This window comes from Eleutherodactylus coqui, chromosome 8, assembly GCF_035609145.1.
Source record: "Eleutherodactylus coqui strain aEleCoq1 chromosome 8, aEleCoq1.hap1, whole genome shotgun sequence".
NCBI classification, from domain to species: Eukaryota; Metazoa; Chordata; class Amphibia; order Anura; family Eleutherodactylidae; genus Eleutherodactylus; species Eleutherodactylus coqui.
The window spans coordinates 33,508,657-33,523,303 of record NC_089844.1 but is presented as its reverse complement, the minus strand read 5'-3'; the positions used below and the strand labels follow the sequence as shown (position 1 = coordinate 33,523,303).

The following is a 14,647-nucleotide window of genomic DNA, read 5'->3' as shown; positions in this document are numbered from 1 at the left end:
ATCTGTTTATTTGCTCCTGTTTGGTTTATTTCAGTGTTTTTTTAATCCACCTACTCTGCTTTGTTATCAAGATGAACCGGGGTGATTTCCTGCTGTGTAGTAATCAGAACCACTACATGTAGGTGTATTCACTTATTATGTATGTCTAAGGCTGAGTTACCACGCTGCAATAACCACATGCAAGCGAAACCCCGCCGGTATTAGTGTACAGCCCCGCCTGCCCATTTTGACCAATGGCCGCCCAATTTTGCCAGTATTACTGGCAGTATTTTACTTGCAAATCCTGCAGCCATTAGCCCTTGTGATTAGGTTTTGGCCAAATGCGGTTGCCACCCTGTGGAAACCTGAACTTAAACAATGACTCATTGTTCTTCAAGTTCTTCATTAGAATACAGCACACTGGTAACAGTTGTAAATTGGTCATAGTGCAGAATATCAAAAAACAGCTTGTAGTAGGACTTAGGTCGGCTTCACACGGGAGAAAACGCCTTCCGTCCACCAGGCTTTCACATGGTGGCAAGTGCTAAGTGAATAGCAGTCTGATATAGCCCCTCGTCAGTGTGAAGAAGCCCTAAGGCTACTTGCACATGGACGACTAAAAAATTGCACCCGAGATTCTTGGACGCAACTCGTATCAGTCATCACATGGACATCCCATCTCGGACCTTAATGATTTTTTTTACTCGGACTCTTTATCCAAGCAAAAAAATGCCAATGTGTGTACACCTATTCAAATGAATGCGTGCTATTTCTGTCCATTTCCGACCAATTTTTTGGTCCAAAAATCGGACAGAAATATCGTCCGTCTGTAAGTAGCCTCAAGCATAAAGCAATGTACTTCTATTACCAGAACTATTTGCTAAATGAGCACTGTCCTGCAAAGGTATCATTAGTGCTTTAAGACTATGGCCTTGTTCGCATCTGTGTTAGAAGCTCCTCCTAGGAGTGTTGTAGGCTCCCTTAAGAGCCTCCATCACTGATCTGGTCAAAACAGTCTGCTCTATTTTTGGTTTGATAAAACGCCAGAAACCTGGTGGACCCCATTATAGTCAATGGTGTCTGTTGGGTGCTGTTGGCTTCTAACATATAAGGGATATGGCAGTGCTGTCACTTTCATTGGTCTGCTTCTTTAACATTGAGAGTTCCTGGGATGAACACCAGTCTAATGATGGCTCCATGCATGTATCGTAGCAGAGGGCCACTTCGGATACACTTTCCTTATTGCAGTCATAGCAGTGGTTCCACGTGAGCAAGAGAGAAAGTGGATTTCTGCTTCTCACATGCTACTCCTCAACTTTAAAATTGGGTTTTACTCTTGATCTCTTCAGGGGCCACAACACAAAATTAAAATTCATGTCCTATGCACATATCACCATGTAGCACATCCATGCCTTCAAGTATCCTATCCAATATGATGATGATTATCCGTTCAGTTAAGGCTGACTTTCGATCATTTTATCGATCATCATCCTCCATGCTCTCCTACCTTTGACTCTTTCAGTTCTTTAATTTGTATGTTTGTATCCTTGATTGTGCCCAGCCAGCATGTTCTTCGGTGTCCTCTTTTTCTGACCCACTAACTATGCCAAGCATTAATGTTGTTTCCAGAGAATTGGCACCAGAATTGATATATAGTGCCGGATCGGTCTTCCTGACTACACCCTGTATATTGGTTCTGAAACCTATAAAGAACATTATTCTGCTATTGCATTCACACAAGCGATGCCCTAAAGGATAATTTGTTACAAAAAGTACCTTTGTGCGCTACATGTACAGTGTCAGGTTTCAGTACATTATTCCACATACTCATATAATAGCAGAGTGAGGCACAACATAGGTGCGACCTAAATGACACTTCAGCTTTACTTAAAGACACAGTACCAGCAAACCATGTTGTGTTCTTGAGAGATGCAAAATCATAGGTCTGGAGAATTGCCTTGTGATATAGGATAGTTGCTGTTGTAAAGATTGCTTTTGCACAATTATTAAAGAGGTTTTCTGAAACTTAGATATTAATGAGCTATCCTTTGCATAGATCATCAACATCAGACTGGGGGTTGATGCTATGGACAAGGGCAGGACAGGGACGGAGCTAAGCAATAGCCATCAATGGGAGGAGGCGGGGGTGGACCGGTGTTTAGCTCCCCCCCCCATCCCACCTCCTCTTATTGCACAGAATGTGCCGAGAGGAAGAGAGGTGAGCCTTCGATGGGGAGGGAGTGGAAATGGGAGATGGCCTGGTGAAGTCGGCGCATTTGTGCCAGCCTCACCAGGCCATATGAACGGGCGCACAAACGTTTTATTTGTGCGCCAGCTCACCAGTTTTTTCTTCCCCAGCGTAGCGTATAACGACCGGCCGATATGCACTCATGTGAAAGAAGCCTGAGGTTCACCATTAGACCCTATGGTCCCTGTTGTGGCTAGGTCTTCTAGATCCAGATATTTATTAAAGGGAATGTGTCATCAGAAAATAATCTATTATATAAATCACATTTTTGTGTTAAATATATTTTTAAAGAATTTTTGCTGATTTTTTTTCATACTGACCACAGAAACTGATAATAGGCTGATACTTCCTGATCTTCGTAAAAAGCTTTGCATCAGTCATCTCACTAACATCACAGGCAGGATTACACTGACACGCAGCACCAATATGTAGATAACACAGGATCCACTATTCACAATAGGTAGAACCTCTGACTTCTTCTTCCCCTCCTTGCAAAATAACCTCTGCACAGGTCACAGAGCATGTGTAGAACAGTCTTCCATACAAGTCAATGGGTCCCCTCCTGTGCATTGTGTGAACGGCCCAGCAGGCTGCTGTAAAGCATATCTCTAAATGCTGTTACATGTAGATCAGGAAAGATGGCCGCTCCTCTAGTCATGTACAGACAGCAGAATAAAATATTCTACATTTAGAAAATAATAACAGATTTAGAAAATAGAAAATGTTTCTCTATCTGGTTTTAATTAATAAAAAAAATGTTGGTGATATATTCCCTTTAACTGTCACATCCCTCTCTTCAGGTTAGGGATTGGGCCACATAGCAATGCCTAAGGGCCCTTGTACACAAAACAATTATCGTTTAGACTCTCGCTGGATTATGTGAATTGTAACGATAGATTTCGGTGTAAACGCCACCAGCAACTGAACAACGGTTATTCCAGCACTAGAGTTGAGCGAACATACTCTGCCGAGCTTGATGCTCGTTCGAGTATTAGGGTACTCGATGGTGCTCGTTACTCGAACGGACATCACGCCGTGTTCGACCCCGCCCCAGTTTTTGGCTTCTCCCCACTGTGACGTGCCTGTTTTGGCTCCTCCCCGCCGTGATGCAGCGTGTGCATCAATGGCAAATTTTTGGGCTGCCAGGCAGGGGCAGAGAGAGAGAACACACAAACCAAGAAGAAAAAAAAAGCTTGCCACCCGGCGTCCCACATACAAAAATGCTCGAGTCTCCCATTGTAGTCAATGGGGTTCGTTACTCGAGTAGAGCTCTCGAATTTTACGAAAAGCTTGATTCGAATAACGCGGACCCGAGCACTTGGGTACTCGCTCATCTCTATGCAGCACATCTCTACCAAAGAGGGCTCAATCGCTAATTGAGAGGAAAACATCAAAAAATGTAGCATTCCATTCAGTTGGTCTACAGTCTTTGCAGGAAGCTGCTGACTTACTCTTCTGTACTATGTGATGGACTTTAAATTGCAGGTTATTGTAAAGATGACGCAGAATTTCTACAGCAATATTTGATATTTGATGTTTTTATATGTTACTTTCTATCTTTGTTCAGGTAATGGATGACCTAAAACGGAGGGCTTCAATTCTGCAGGGTGACAAGAGCACATGGATCACCCCATCATGTCTCACTGAGCTCCTCCAGCTGAAAACCCGCTACCCGCTTGCTCCTCTGGTAGTGGGGAGCACATTTATTGGTATGCAAAATTAATAAATGTAAATTGTATTATGAAGGAAAACTTTTTTGCTGCAGGAGTGAGTGGTGCAACAACTCAAAAACTGTATAATGTAATGCACCATTAAAGGGGTATTCCAATTTCGAATTTTCATAGCCAAGATAGAAAAATTGCTGCCATAGCTACTGGCCACCTATCCATAGCCTGTGGAAGGAGCATTTATTGCAGCGCTGTTTTCGTAGCTCTCATTCAAGTGGATGGGACCTATAGAAACAACTTGGCACAATGTGCTACGCTGTTTCCATAATTACCCAAGTTATGAAAATGGCGCAGCACACTGTGCTATGCTGGCTCCATAGCTGCCATCCACTTCAATGAGCACTAGGAAAATAACGCTTGGCTCTTTCTGACAGTTGGTTGGAACAGAGCTCCCAGGTTTCGCCATGAAAAGCTGAGATGTGAATATGCGAATACCCCTTTAAGCCACCTGATAGATTGCCGTCACTGTGTAACATCCATCACATGCTATGACATAATTGAGCCTCATGTAACAAAATGAGTGCCCATAGCAGAACCATCAGAGTTCAGGTTTCATTTTTCTAAAGTAGGTCTGAAAATAAAAGCCGTGATCCCACGGGGTTCTATGAGCACCAATTTTCATGCATCATAATTTATAGTATTTGATTTTTTTTTTGCTACATTGTATTGTTCTATGTCTTTGTGCACATAAACCATAGCTCATGAAAATATGGATGATAGGTACAGACGTAGCCATAGCCAAACAAATGTTCAGCGGACTACATTTATTTGTTTAAGTAAGAAACATTCATGCATTTGCATGGCCATTGCTTTGTGATGACTGGGCTGTGCAAAATAACACAGAAGTGCTATGATAAACACCATAGTATGCCTTGCCAATCGAGCCTGGCGATGCTACATCTGTAGATAGATATGCTGTAAAACTGCTCTGTGATAGCAACTGCATCAAAACCGCATTGCACTATGACAATTTGACATAAACTTACTAATTCATTAAGTCTATTGTGTTTGATTACATGTTTCCGTTTTCTTGTGCTGCAGGTCCACCGGTCAATCTAACTGGATCATTCTATCCGGTAATCATCTCCCCGGTGAGAGTGCCAGAGCTCAGCATTGTGCATTTTGCAGAGAAAGGTAAAAAATAAACACAACAAAAGTCAACAAAATGCTTTTGTATCAAAGGACAATTGTATACTTGTTTGTTCTCAAAGCCTTTTACATGGGAAGACTGTTGGGTACAGAAGTGTCCGACAATTGTCCCAGCGGGAATCGCTTCCGTGCTTTTAAACAGGAGTGACAATCACCCAGGGAATTGGGGAGGAACGGCCAGAGATCAATCAGCCCACCACCATTTACAGTAAACAGGCAGTCGTTCATAAATAAATAACTGCCTGTTCATACAGGCCCATCGTCGTTTGATCCTATGCCCGCACGATCTCAACAATAAGCGAACAAATTATCATTCGGATTTTGCCGGCATTTGCACTTACATTTACAGATTCCCACAATCTGAATCGTTCCATGCAGAAGGGCCCATAGTACCAGTCATTCTTGGATATTGTATTCATTAAAGTAGAGGATTCTAAACAAGTTCCATATAGACAAGACACCGGATTTTGTATTCTGTTGTTATCCAATGTCTCTACAAATAAAACCCTGATCCATACCTAGACCACTCTCACATGGGTGTGTTTTACCGCGTGCAAAATGCAATGCCAATAGCCCATTGATTTGTATTGGACTACTCATGTGCATATTATTAGTGTGAAAAACCTCAGCATGCTCTATCACATATATATACTTTATTACACGTGCATACACGCCAAGATAGTGCATAGGGATTGGTTGCATGCAGCAAGTACATGTCATTGCATACTTTCTGCATGCCGGTACTCGTGGTCCTGTGAGCCTGACTAATATGGTATAAAGATATAGCAACTTTTAATATTGTAACAAAGTGTGTCATTTTATAGAAAGATTTTAGATTTGTGAACACTAGTGTGTGTATATATACAAAAAAGATATAATTTAAATCATGGGCAGAATGATTATATAGGGGATGCAGTTGCACCCGGGCCCAGGAGCCTTACGGGGCCCATAAGGCCTCTTTTCTCCATATAGGGAGCCCAGTACTATGAATAAATCATTATAGTTGGGGGCCCCGTTACAGGTTTTGCATTGGGGTCAAGAAGCTTCAAGTTACACCTTTGATGTAAATATAAGGACTGCAGAAACAGATTGTACACCCTCTCTTTGATATTTAACTGGAGTAGTATGGGCTTTCAGTCTATATTTCACATTCTTTATGGATTTATTTCATCGTATGAAGTTGAATGGCTAGTATTAGAGATGAGCGAACACCAAAATGCTCGGGTGTTCGTTATTCGGGACGAAATTATCGCGATGCTCGGGTGTTCGTTTCGAATAACGAACCCCATTGAAGTCAATGGGCGACCCGAGCATTTTTGTATTTCGCCGATGCTCGCTAAGGTTTTCATGTGTGAAAATCTGGGCAATTCAAGAAAGTGATGGGAACGACACAGCAACGGATAGGGCAGGCGAGGGGCTACATGTTGGGCTGCATCTCAAGTTTCCGAGTCCCACTATTAAACCACAATAGTGGCAAGAGTGGGCCCCCCCCCCTCCCAACAACTTTTACTTCTGAAAAGCCCTCATTAGCATGGCATACCTTAGCTAAGCACCACACTACCTCCAACAAAGCACAATCACTGCCTGCATGACACTCCGCTGCCACTTCTCCTGGGTTACATGCTGCCCCCCCCCCCCCCGCACGACAGTGTCCACAGCTTACACCAAATTGTCCCTGCGCAGCCTTCAGCTGCCCTCATGCCACGCCACACTCATGTCTATTTATAATGGAAGTGGAAACAGATGCATTTATAATTCCCTGTGGACCCACAGCATGGGTGGGTGCCAGGAAGCCACCGGCGGTACATAAAAATATCCCATTGCATTGCCCAACACAGCTGAGGTAGTAATGTCGTGCTTAATACAGGTGGGCTTCGGCCCACACTGCATGCCCCAGTCAGACTGGGGTTCTTTAGAAGTGGAAACAGATGCATTTACAACTCCCTGTGGACCCACAGCATGGGTGGCTCCCTGGAACCCACCGGCGGTACATAAATATATCCCATTGCAGTGCCCAACACAGCTGATGTAACGTCAGCTGTAATGCAGGTGGGCTAAAAATTCATTTGATTACACTGTAGGCGAGGGCCCAAAAAAATTGGTGTACCAACAGTACTAATGTACATCAGAAAAAATTGGCCATGCCCAACCAAGATGGCAGGTGAAACCCATTAATCGCTTTGGTTAATGTGGCTTAAGTGGTAACTAGGCCTGGAGGCAGCCCAGTGTAACGAAAAATTGGTTCAAGTTAAAGTTTCAACGCTTTTAAGAGCATTGAAACGTATAAAAATTGTTTAGAAAAATTATATGAGTGAGCCTTGTGGCCCTAAGAAAAATTGCCCGTTCTGCGTGATTACGTGAGGTTTCAGGAGGAGGAGCAGCAGGAGGAGGAGGAGGAATATTATACACAGATTGATGAAGCAGAAATGTCCCCGTTTTGGATGGTGAGAGAGAACGATGCTTCCATCCGCGGGTGCAGCCTACGTATTGCTTAGGTATCGCTGCTGTCCGCTGGTGGAGAAGAGAAGTCTGGGGAAATCCAGGCTTTGTTCATCTTGATGAGTGTAAGCCTGTCGGCACTGTCGGTTGACAGGCGGGTACGCTTATCTGTGATGATTCCCCCAGCCGCACTAAACACCCTCTCTGACAAGACGCTAGCCGCAGGACAAGCAAGCACCTCCAGGGCATACAGCGCTAGTTCAGGCCACGTGTCCAGCTTCGACACCCAGTAGTTGTAGGTGGCAGAGGCGTCACGGAGGACGGTCGTGCGATCGGCTACGTACTCCCTCACCATCCTTTTACAGTGCTCCCGCCGACTCAGCCTTGACTGGGGAGCGGTGACACAGTCTTGCTGGGGAGCCATAAAGCTGTCCAGGCCCTTAAAGACTGTTGCACTACCTGGGATGTACATGCTGCTCGATCTACGCACATCCCCTGCTACCTGGCCCTCGGAACTGCGCCTTCTGCCACTAGCACTGTCGGATGGTAATTTTACCATCAGCTTGTCCGCCAGGGTCCTGTGGTATAGCAACACTCTCGAACCCCTTTCCTCTTCGGGAATGAGAGTGGAAAGGTTCTCCTTATACCGTGGGTCGAGCAGTGTGTACACCCAGCAATCCGTAGTGGCCAAAATGCGTGCAACGCGAGGGTCACGAGAAAGGCATCCTAACATGAAGTCAGCCATGTGTGCCAGGGTACCTGTACGCAACACATGGCTGTCTTCACTAGGAAGATCACTTTCAGGATCCTCCTCCTCCTCCTCCTCCTCCTCAGGCCATACACGCTGAAAGGATGACAGGCAACCAGCATGGGTACCGTCAGCAGTGGGCCAAGCTGTCTCTTCCCCCTCCTCCTCATCCTCCTCATGCTCCTCCTCCTCCTTCTCAACGCGCTGAGATATAGACAGGAGTGTGCTCTGACTATCCAGCGACATACTGTCTTCCCCCGCCTCCGTTTCCGAGCGCAAAGCATCTGCCTTTATGCTTTGCAGGGAACTTCTCAAGATGCATAGCAGAGGAATGGTGACGCTAATGATTGCAGCATCGCCGCTCACCACCTGGGTAGACTGCTCAAAGTTTCGAAGGACCTGGCAGATGTCTGCCAACCAGGCCCACTCTTCTGAAAATAATTGAGGAGGCTGACTCCCACTGCGCCGCCCATGTTGGAGTTGGTATTCCACTATAGCTCTACGCTGCTCATAGAGCCTGGCCAACATGTGGAGCGTAGAGTTCCACCGTGTGGGCACCTCGCACAGCAGTCGGTGCACTGGCAGATTAAACCGATGTTGCAGGGTGCGCAGGGTGGCAGCGTCCGTGTGGGACTTGCGGAAATGTGCGCAGAGCCGGCTCCCTTTACGAGCAGGTCTGACAAGCGTGGGTAGCTTTTTTTCAGAAAGCGCTGAACCACCAAATTAAAGACGTGGGCCAGGCATGGCACGTGCGTAAGGCTGCCGAGCTGCAGAGCCGCCACCAGGTTACGGCCGTTGTCACACACGACCATGCCCGGTTGGAGGCTCAGCGGCGCAAGCCAGCGGTCGGTCTGCTCTGTCAGACCCTGCAGCAGTTCGTGGGCCGTGTGCCTCTTATCTCCTAAGCTGAGTAGTTTCAGCACGGCCTGCTGACGCTTGCCCACCGCTGTGCTGCCACGCCGCGCGACACCGACTGCTGGCGACGTGCTGCTGCTGCTGACACATCTTGATTGCGAGACAGAGGTTGCGGAGGAGGAGGAGGAGGAGGGTGCTTTAGTGGAGGAAGCATACACCGCCGCAGATACCACCACCGAGCTGGGGCCGGCAATTCTGGGGGTGGGTAGGACGTGAGCGGTCCCAGGCTCTGACTCTGTCCCAGCCTCCACTAAATTCACCCAATGTGCCGTCAGGGAGATGTAGTGGCCCTGCCCGCCTGTGCTTGTCCACGTGTCCGTTGTTAAGTGGACCTTGCCAGTAACCGCGTTGGTGAGGGCGCGTACAATGTTGCGGGAGACGTGGTGGTGCAGGGCTGGGACGGCACATCGGGAAAAGTAGTGGCGACTGGGAACTGAGTAGCGCGGGGCCGCCGTCGCCATCATACTTTTGAAGGACTCGGTTTCCACAACCCTATACGGCAGCATCTCAAGGCTGATAAATTTGGCTATGTGGACGGTTAACGCTTGAGCGTGTGGGTGTGTGGCGGCGTACTTGCGCTTGCGATCCAACACTTGCGCTAGCGACGGCTGGACGGTGCGCTGAGAGACATTGGTGGATGGGGCCGAGGACAGCGAGAGGGGGGTTGGATCTCAGTGGAAGTTTGGGGCACAGGGCGAGAGGCAGCGGTGCAAACCGGAGGCGGTGAACGGCCTTCGTCCCACCTTGTGGGGTGCTTGGCCATCATATGCCTGCGCATGCTGGTGGTGGTGAGGCTGTTGGTGTTGGCTCCCCGGCTGATCTTGGTGTGACAAAGGTTGCACACCACTGTTCGCCGGTCGTCAGGCGTCTCTGTGAAAAACTGCCAGACCTTAGAGCACCTCGGCCTCTGCAGGGTGGCATGGCGCGAGGGTGCGCTTTGGGAAACAGTTGGTGGATTATTCGGTCTGGCCCTGCCTCTACCCCTGGACACCGCACTGCCTCTTGCAACCTGCCCTGCTGCTGCCCTTGCCTCCCCCTCTGAAGAACTGTCCTGAGTAGGCGTTGCACACCAGGTGGGGTCAGTCACCTCATCGTCCTGCTGCTCTTCCTCCGAATCCTCTGTGCGCTCCTCCCTCGGACTTACTGCCCTTACTACTACCTCACTGATAGACAACTGTGTCTCATCGTCATCGTCCTCCTCACCCACTGAAAGGTCTTGAGACAGTTGCCGGAAGTCCCCAGCCTCATCCCCCGGACCCCGGTAACTTTCCAATGGTTGGGCATCAGTGACGATAAACTCCTCTGGTGGGAGAGGAACCACTGCTGCCCAATCTGAGCAGGGGCCCGAGAACAGTTCCTGGGAGTCTGCCCGCTCCTGAGCATGTGTCATTGTAGTGGAGTGAGGAGGCTGGGAGGAAGGAGGAGCAGCAGACAGAGGATTCGGATTTGCAGCAGTGGACGGCGCAGAACTGTGGGTGGACGATAGGTTGCTCGAAAGCACTTTCTGCCATCCACGACAGGACCTGCTCACACTGCTCATTTTCTAATAAAGGTCTCCCGCGTGGACCCATTAATTGTGCGATGAATGTGGGGACGCCAGAAACGTGCCTCTCTCCTAATCGCACAGCAGTCGGCTGCGATACACCTCGATCAGGAGTTCGGCCTGTGCCCACACCCTCACTTGGCCCTCCGCGTCCTCGGCCGCGTCCACGTCCTCTAGGCCTACCCCTACCCCTCAGCATGCTGTATTACCAGTGATTTGATTTCCCAGGCAGGAAATAAATTGGCGCAAGCCTGCAGGCCAAATACAATTTTTTCTTTTTTTTTAAGGAAAGGCCCACTGCGTATATTCACTCAATAATAAATGTGTTGTTGTGGCCCTGCAATGTGTCACAGAGCTGCGGTGTTTTTTTTTACGTTCTCCACCCAGCACACACGTACAGCGAACGCTGAGGACTGTCAGAGGCAGGCCAAATACAATTTTTTTCCCTTTTTTTTAAAGGAAAGGCCCACTGCGTATATTCACTCAATAATAAATGTCTTCTGGCCCTGCCTACACAATTCTGTCCCTCTAGTATTAATGCAGGGCGCAATGCTCTGCAGACAGACGATTTTGAAAAAAAAAAAAGGGCAACACTGCTAACTGCAGCCTGCACAGTACTGCACACGGTTAGATGTGGCCCTAGAAAGGACCGTTGGGGTTCTTGAAGCCTACACTCACTCCTAACACACTCCCTGCCTAACCACCACTTCTGTCCCTCTAGTATTAATGCAGGGCACAATGCTCTGCAGACAGCCGATTATGGAAAAAAAAATGTGCAACACTGCTAACAGCAGCCTGCACAGTACTGCACACGGATAGATGTGGCCCTAAGAAGGACCGTTGGGGTTCTTGAAGCCTACACTAACTCCTAACGCTCTCCCTATAGCAGCTACGGCACCAGCAGCACTGTCCCTCAGCTATCTCACAAGGCATCTGAGGCGAGCCGCGGGAGGGGCCGACTTTTATACTCGGGTGACATCTGATCTCCCCAGCCACTCACAGCAGGGGGGTGGTATAGGGCTTGAACGACGCAGGGGGAAGTTGTAATGCCTTCCCTGTCTTTTAATTGGCCAGAAAAGCGCGCTAACGTCTCAGAGATGAAAGTGAAAGTAACCCAAACATCGCGTGGTACTCGTTAAGAGTAACGAGCATCCCGAACACCCCAATATTCGCACGAATATCAAGCTCGGAAGAGTACGTTCGCTCATCTCTAGCTAGCATGTTTTCGTATATGCAAGCATTGTTCACCAGCGATATGACTTTGTTGATGTATGGTTGATCTGTTTTTTTCCATTGTAGAGTCAGCACTTATTTTGTAGACTTCAGGAGATGTGCCAACACCACTCTGTACGGTGGAGGAGGTTTCTAATATCTATTAAAAGTAGGGCTAGACATGGTGTTCATTTTATATTCAGTTTAATGAGTAATATTTATTATTGAGTTAGTTGCGTGCCAGAAAGGTTGAATAAAATTACATTCCCACATGATACGAAATGAAGATCCTGTCTAACCACTGTTCCTCCAGCAGTGTGATGAACATGATAGTTCAGTTGGGCTTAAGAACCATCTCAGGTAGGTTTTAGCAGCAGCTCCCTGGTGGTTGGAGCAGCGAAAGGTTTTGTAGATAAACCTGAATGCATCATACATGGTCTTCAGAAATATCTTTGTGAAGGTTCATCATTTCCCATTTAGTCATAAAGGGAAGTTGGGATGTGTGAAGTTTGGATCCTAAACTATTATAGAAAAAGGACATTAGATTCCTGCTTGTAAATTTGTAGCAAATGAAGGACAGTAAGGTTGATATTGTTTGGCTAATATTTTTTGTAGAAAGACACAGATTTGTAGAAATTTTGGTTGGATATTTGATGGTAAAAGTAAAGTCCCCTGGTGCAAGCACCGAGTCAGGATTGACACCTAGGGTGACATTTTCTTCGCAGACTGTTTTTGTATAGTGGTTTGCCATTGCCTTCCCCAGTCATCTTTTACACCCCCCCCCCCAGCAAGCTGGGTACTCATTTTACCGACCTCGGAAGGCTGAGTCAACCTTGAGCCGGCTACCTGAACCACGCAGGGATTAAACTCACAACCTTCAGGTCGTGAATGAGAGCTAAGGACTACATTTCTGCTGCCCTAACACTCTGCACCACATGATCTAGTAGATCCTGAACTGTGTTGTTCCCTTTATTTTTTCAATTATCCATATTAAGTTTTCGAATGTGGGTCTTAAGAAATAATATAGGGATTTGATTTACCTGTAGATTTGAGTTTTTTGAGCAAGTAGAGATAAGTTCACACTGCTCATAAAGGGCATTGATCCTTTAAAGTCTTGGCAGTAGCTGAGTGGTGCCATTAGAGAACTGGACAATGTTCTATTAAAAGTGGGCAATCTCTAAAGGTGGGCAAAACCCCAAATTCTCTTCCACCTTAACCTCAGATACCAGATCCTCATTTATAAGGCCCAATGTCCACTTGCACGCACGGATTTCACTGCTGAATCACGCACTGCCCAAGGCAATGGGGAGAATAAAAGGTTTTCTTACCTCCCGGCCGGATCTCTTCTGCTCTGGCCAGATCTTCTTTCTTCAGCACGGCGGATGCGTCCAGACATGCCGCCGGCGATGTGCCAGACCCATGCGCAGTGCACTTTTTTTTTTTTGTCCTGCTTTCCTGCAAAATCACCAAAATGGCAGCTGTGGCTATGCTGCGGATATGATGGCTTCCATTGACTTCAACACAACACACTTGTCTGTTTGGCTTCAGGTATCACCATCGGAGCAGCATGCAGTCTGGCAATGGTTCGATCTATTTTATCCGAGGCTGTATCTCAATTACCAGAGGACAAAAACAAGATCTTCCGGGTCATTCTCCAGCAGCTCGCAGGGAAGCACATTAGAAGTGAAGCAGTAAGATATTGTTTTTTTTTAATAAAAGATCCTTTAACTTTACAGACTAATGGTCCTTTTGGACGAGCCAATTCTTGTTTGGACGAGCGAGTCACTGCTAGCTCGTCCGTTCTCATGCGGCTTGTGTAGACAGACAGATACATCGTTGGCTTGTTTGAACAAGCGCCGATCAGTATCGTTCAGGCTTTCCCGTCCGCTGTGTAAGTGAATGAGCGCGACTGAACGAGCCAACGATGATTATTATGCCTGTAGAAAATGAACAGCGAATGAAAAGTGAACATTTATCGTTTGTTGGCTCGCGTTTAGACCAAACAATATTGTTCACTTTTGTTCGTTTGAGCAATTTTTTGAACCACGGTCATTACATCTAAAAGCACCCTAAAACAATCCATAGAATAAATCAGGACAGCAATTGTGAAATCATATAGTAGCTGCCATGTAGACTTCATCAGCCTTCCAATACCAGTAGATTCAGTACATCTGGTGTCCAACTCGTATTCCGACCTCACGTCACCAGCTATCCACCCGCTACACCATCATTGGTTTAAAAATATCAGCACAAGGATGGATTGTAATTAAAGATGAGCGAGCATACTCGCTAAGGACAATTACTCAAGTGAGTATTGTCCTTAGCGAGTACCTGCCCGCTCGGAAGAAAAGATTCGGGTGCCGGTGCGGGTGACAGGTGAGTTGCGGCAGTCAGCAGGGTAGAGCGGGGGGGAGAGAGAGATCTCCCCTCCCTTCCCCCCTGCTCTCCCCCGCCGCTCCCCGCCCCTCCTGGCACCCGAATCTTTTCTTCCGAGCGGGCAGGTACTCGCTAAGGACAATGCTCGCTCGAGTAATTGTCCTTAGTGAGTATGCTCGCTCATCTCTAATTGTAATTAGAGATGAGCGAGCGTACTCGTTAAGGGAAATTACTCGAGCGAGTATGGGCATTTTCAAGTACATGTCTGCTGTCCCGAAAAGATTTGGGTGGCAGCGGGGGAGAGCAGGGGG

General features: G+C 47.2%; 1 protein-coding gene across 1 annotated transcript in view; it reads left to right on the top strand.

Annotated features, from left to right (window-relative positions):
* LOC136576287 (aldehyde oxidase-like) overlaps positions 1-14,647 on the top strand; it is a 155,128-nt gene that overhangs the window by 22,054 nt on the left and 118,427 nt on the right. The window contains exons 2-4 of the mRNA XM_066575463.1: positions 3,795-3,936; positions 4,996-5,088; positions 13,509-13,651. Coding sequence (XP_066431560.1) covers positions 3,798-3,936; positions 4,996-5,088; positions 13,509-13,651 — 375 coding nt within the window. The 5' untranslated portion in view covers positions 3,795-3,797. The remainder of the gene's footprint in view (positions 1-3,794; positions 3,937-4,995; positions 5,089-13,508; positions 13,652-14,647) is intronic.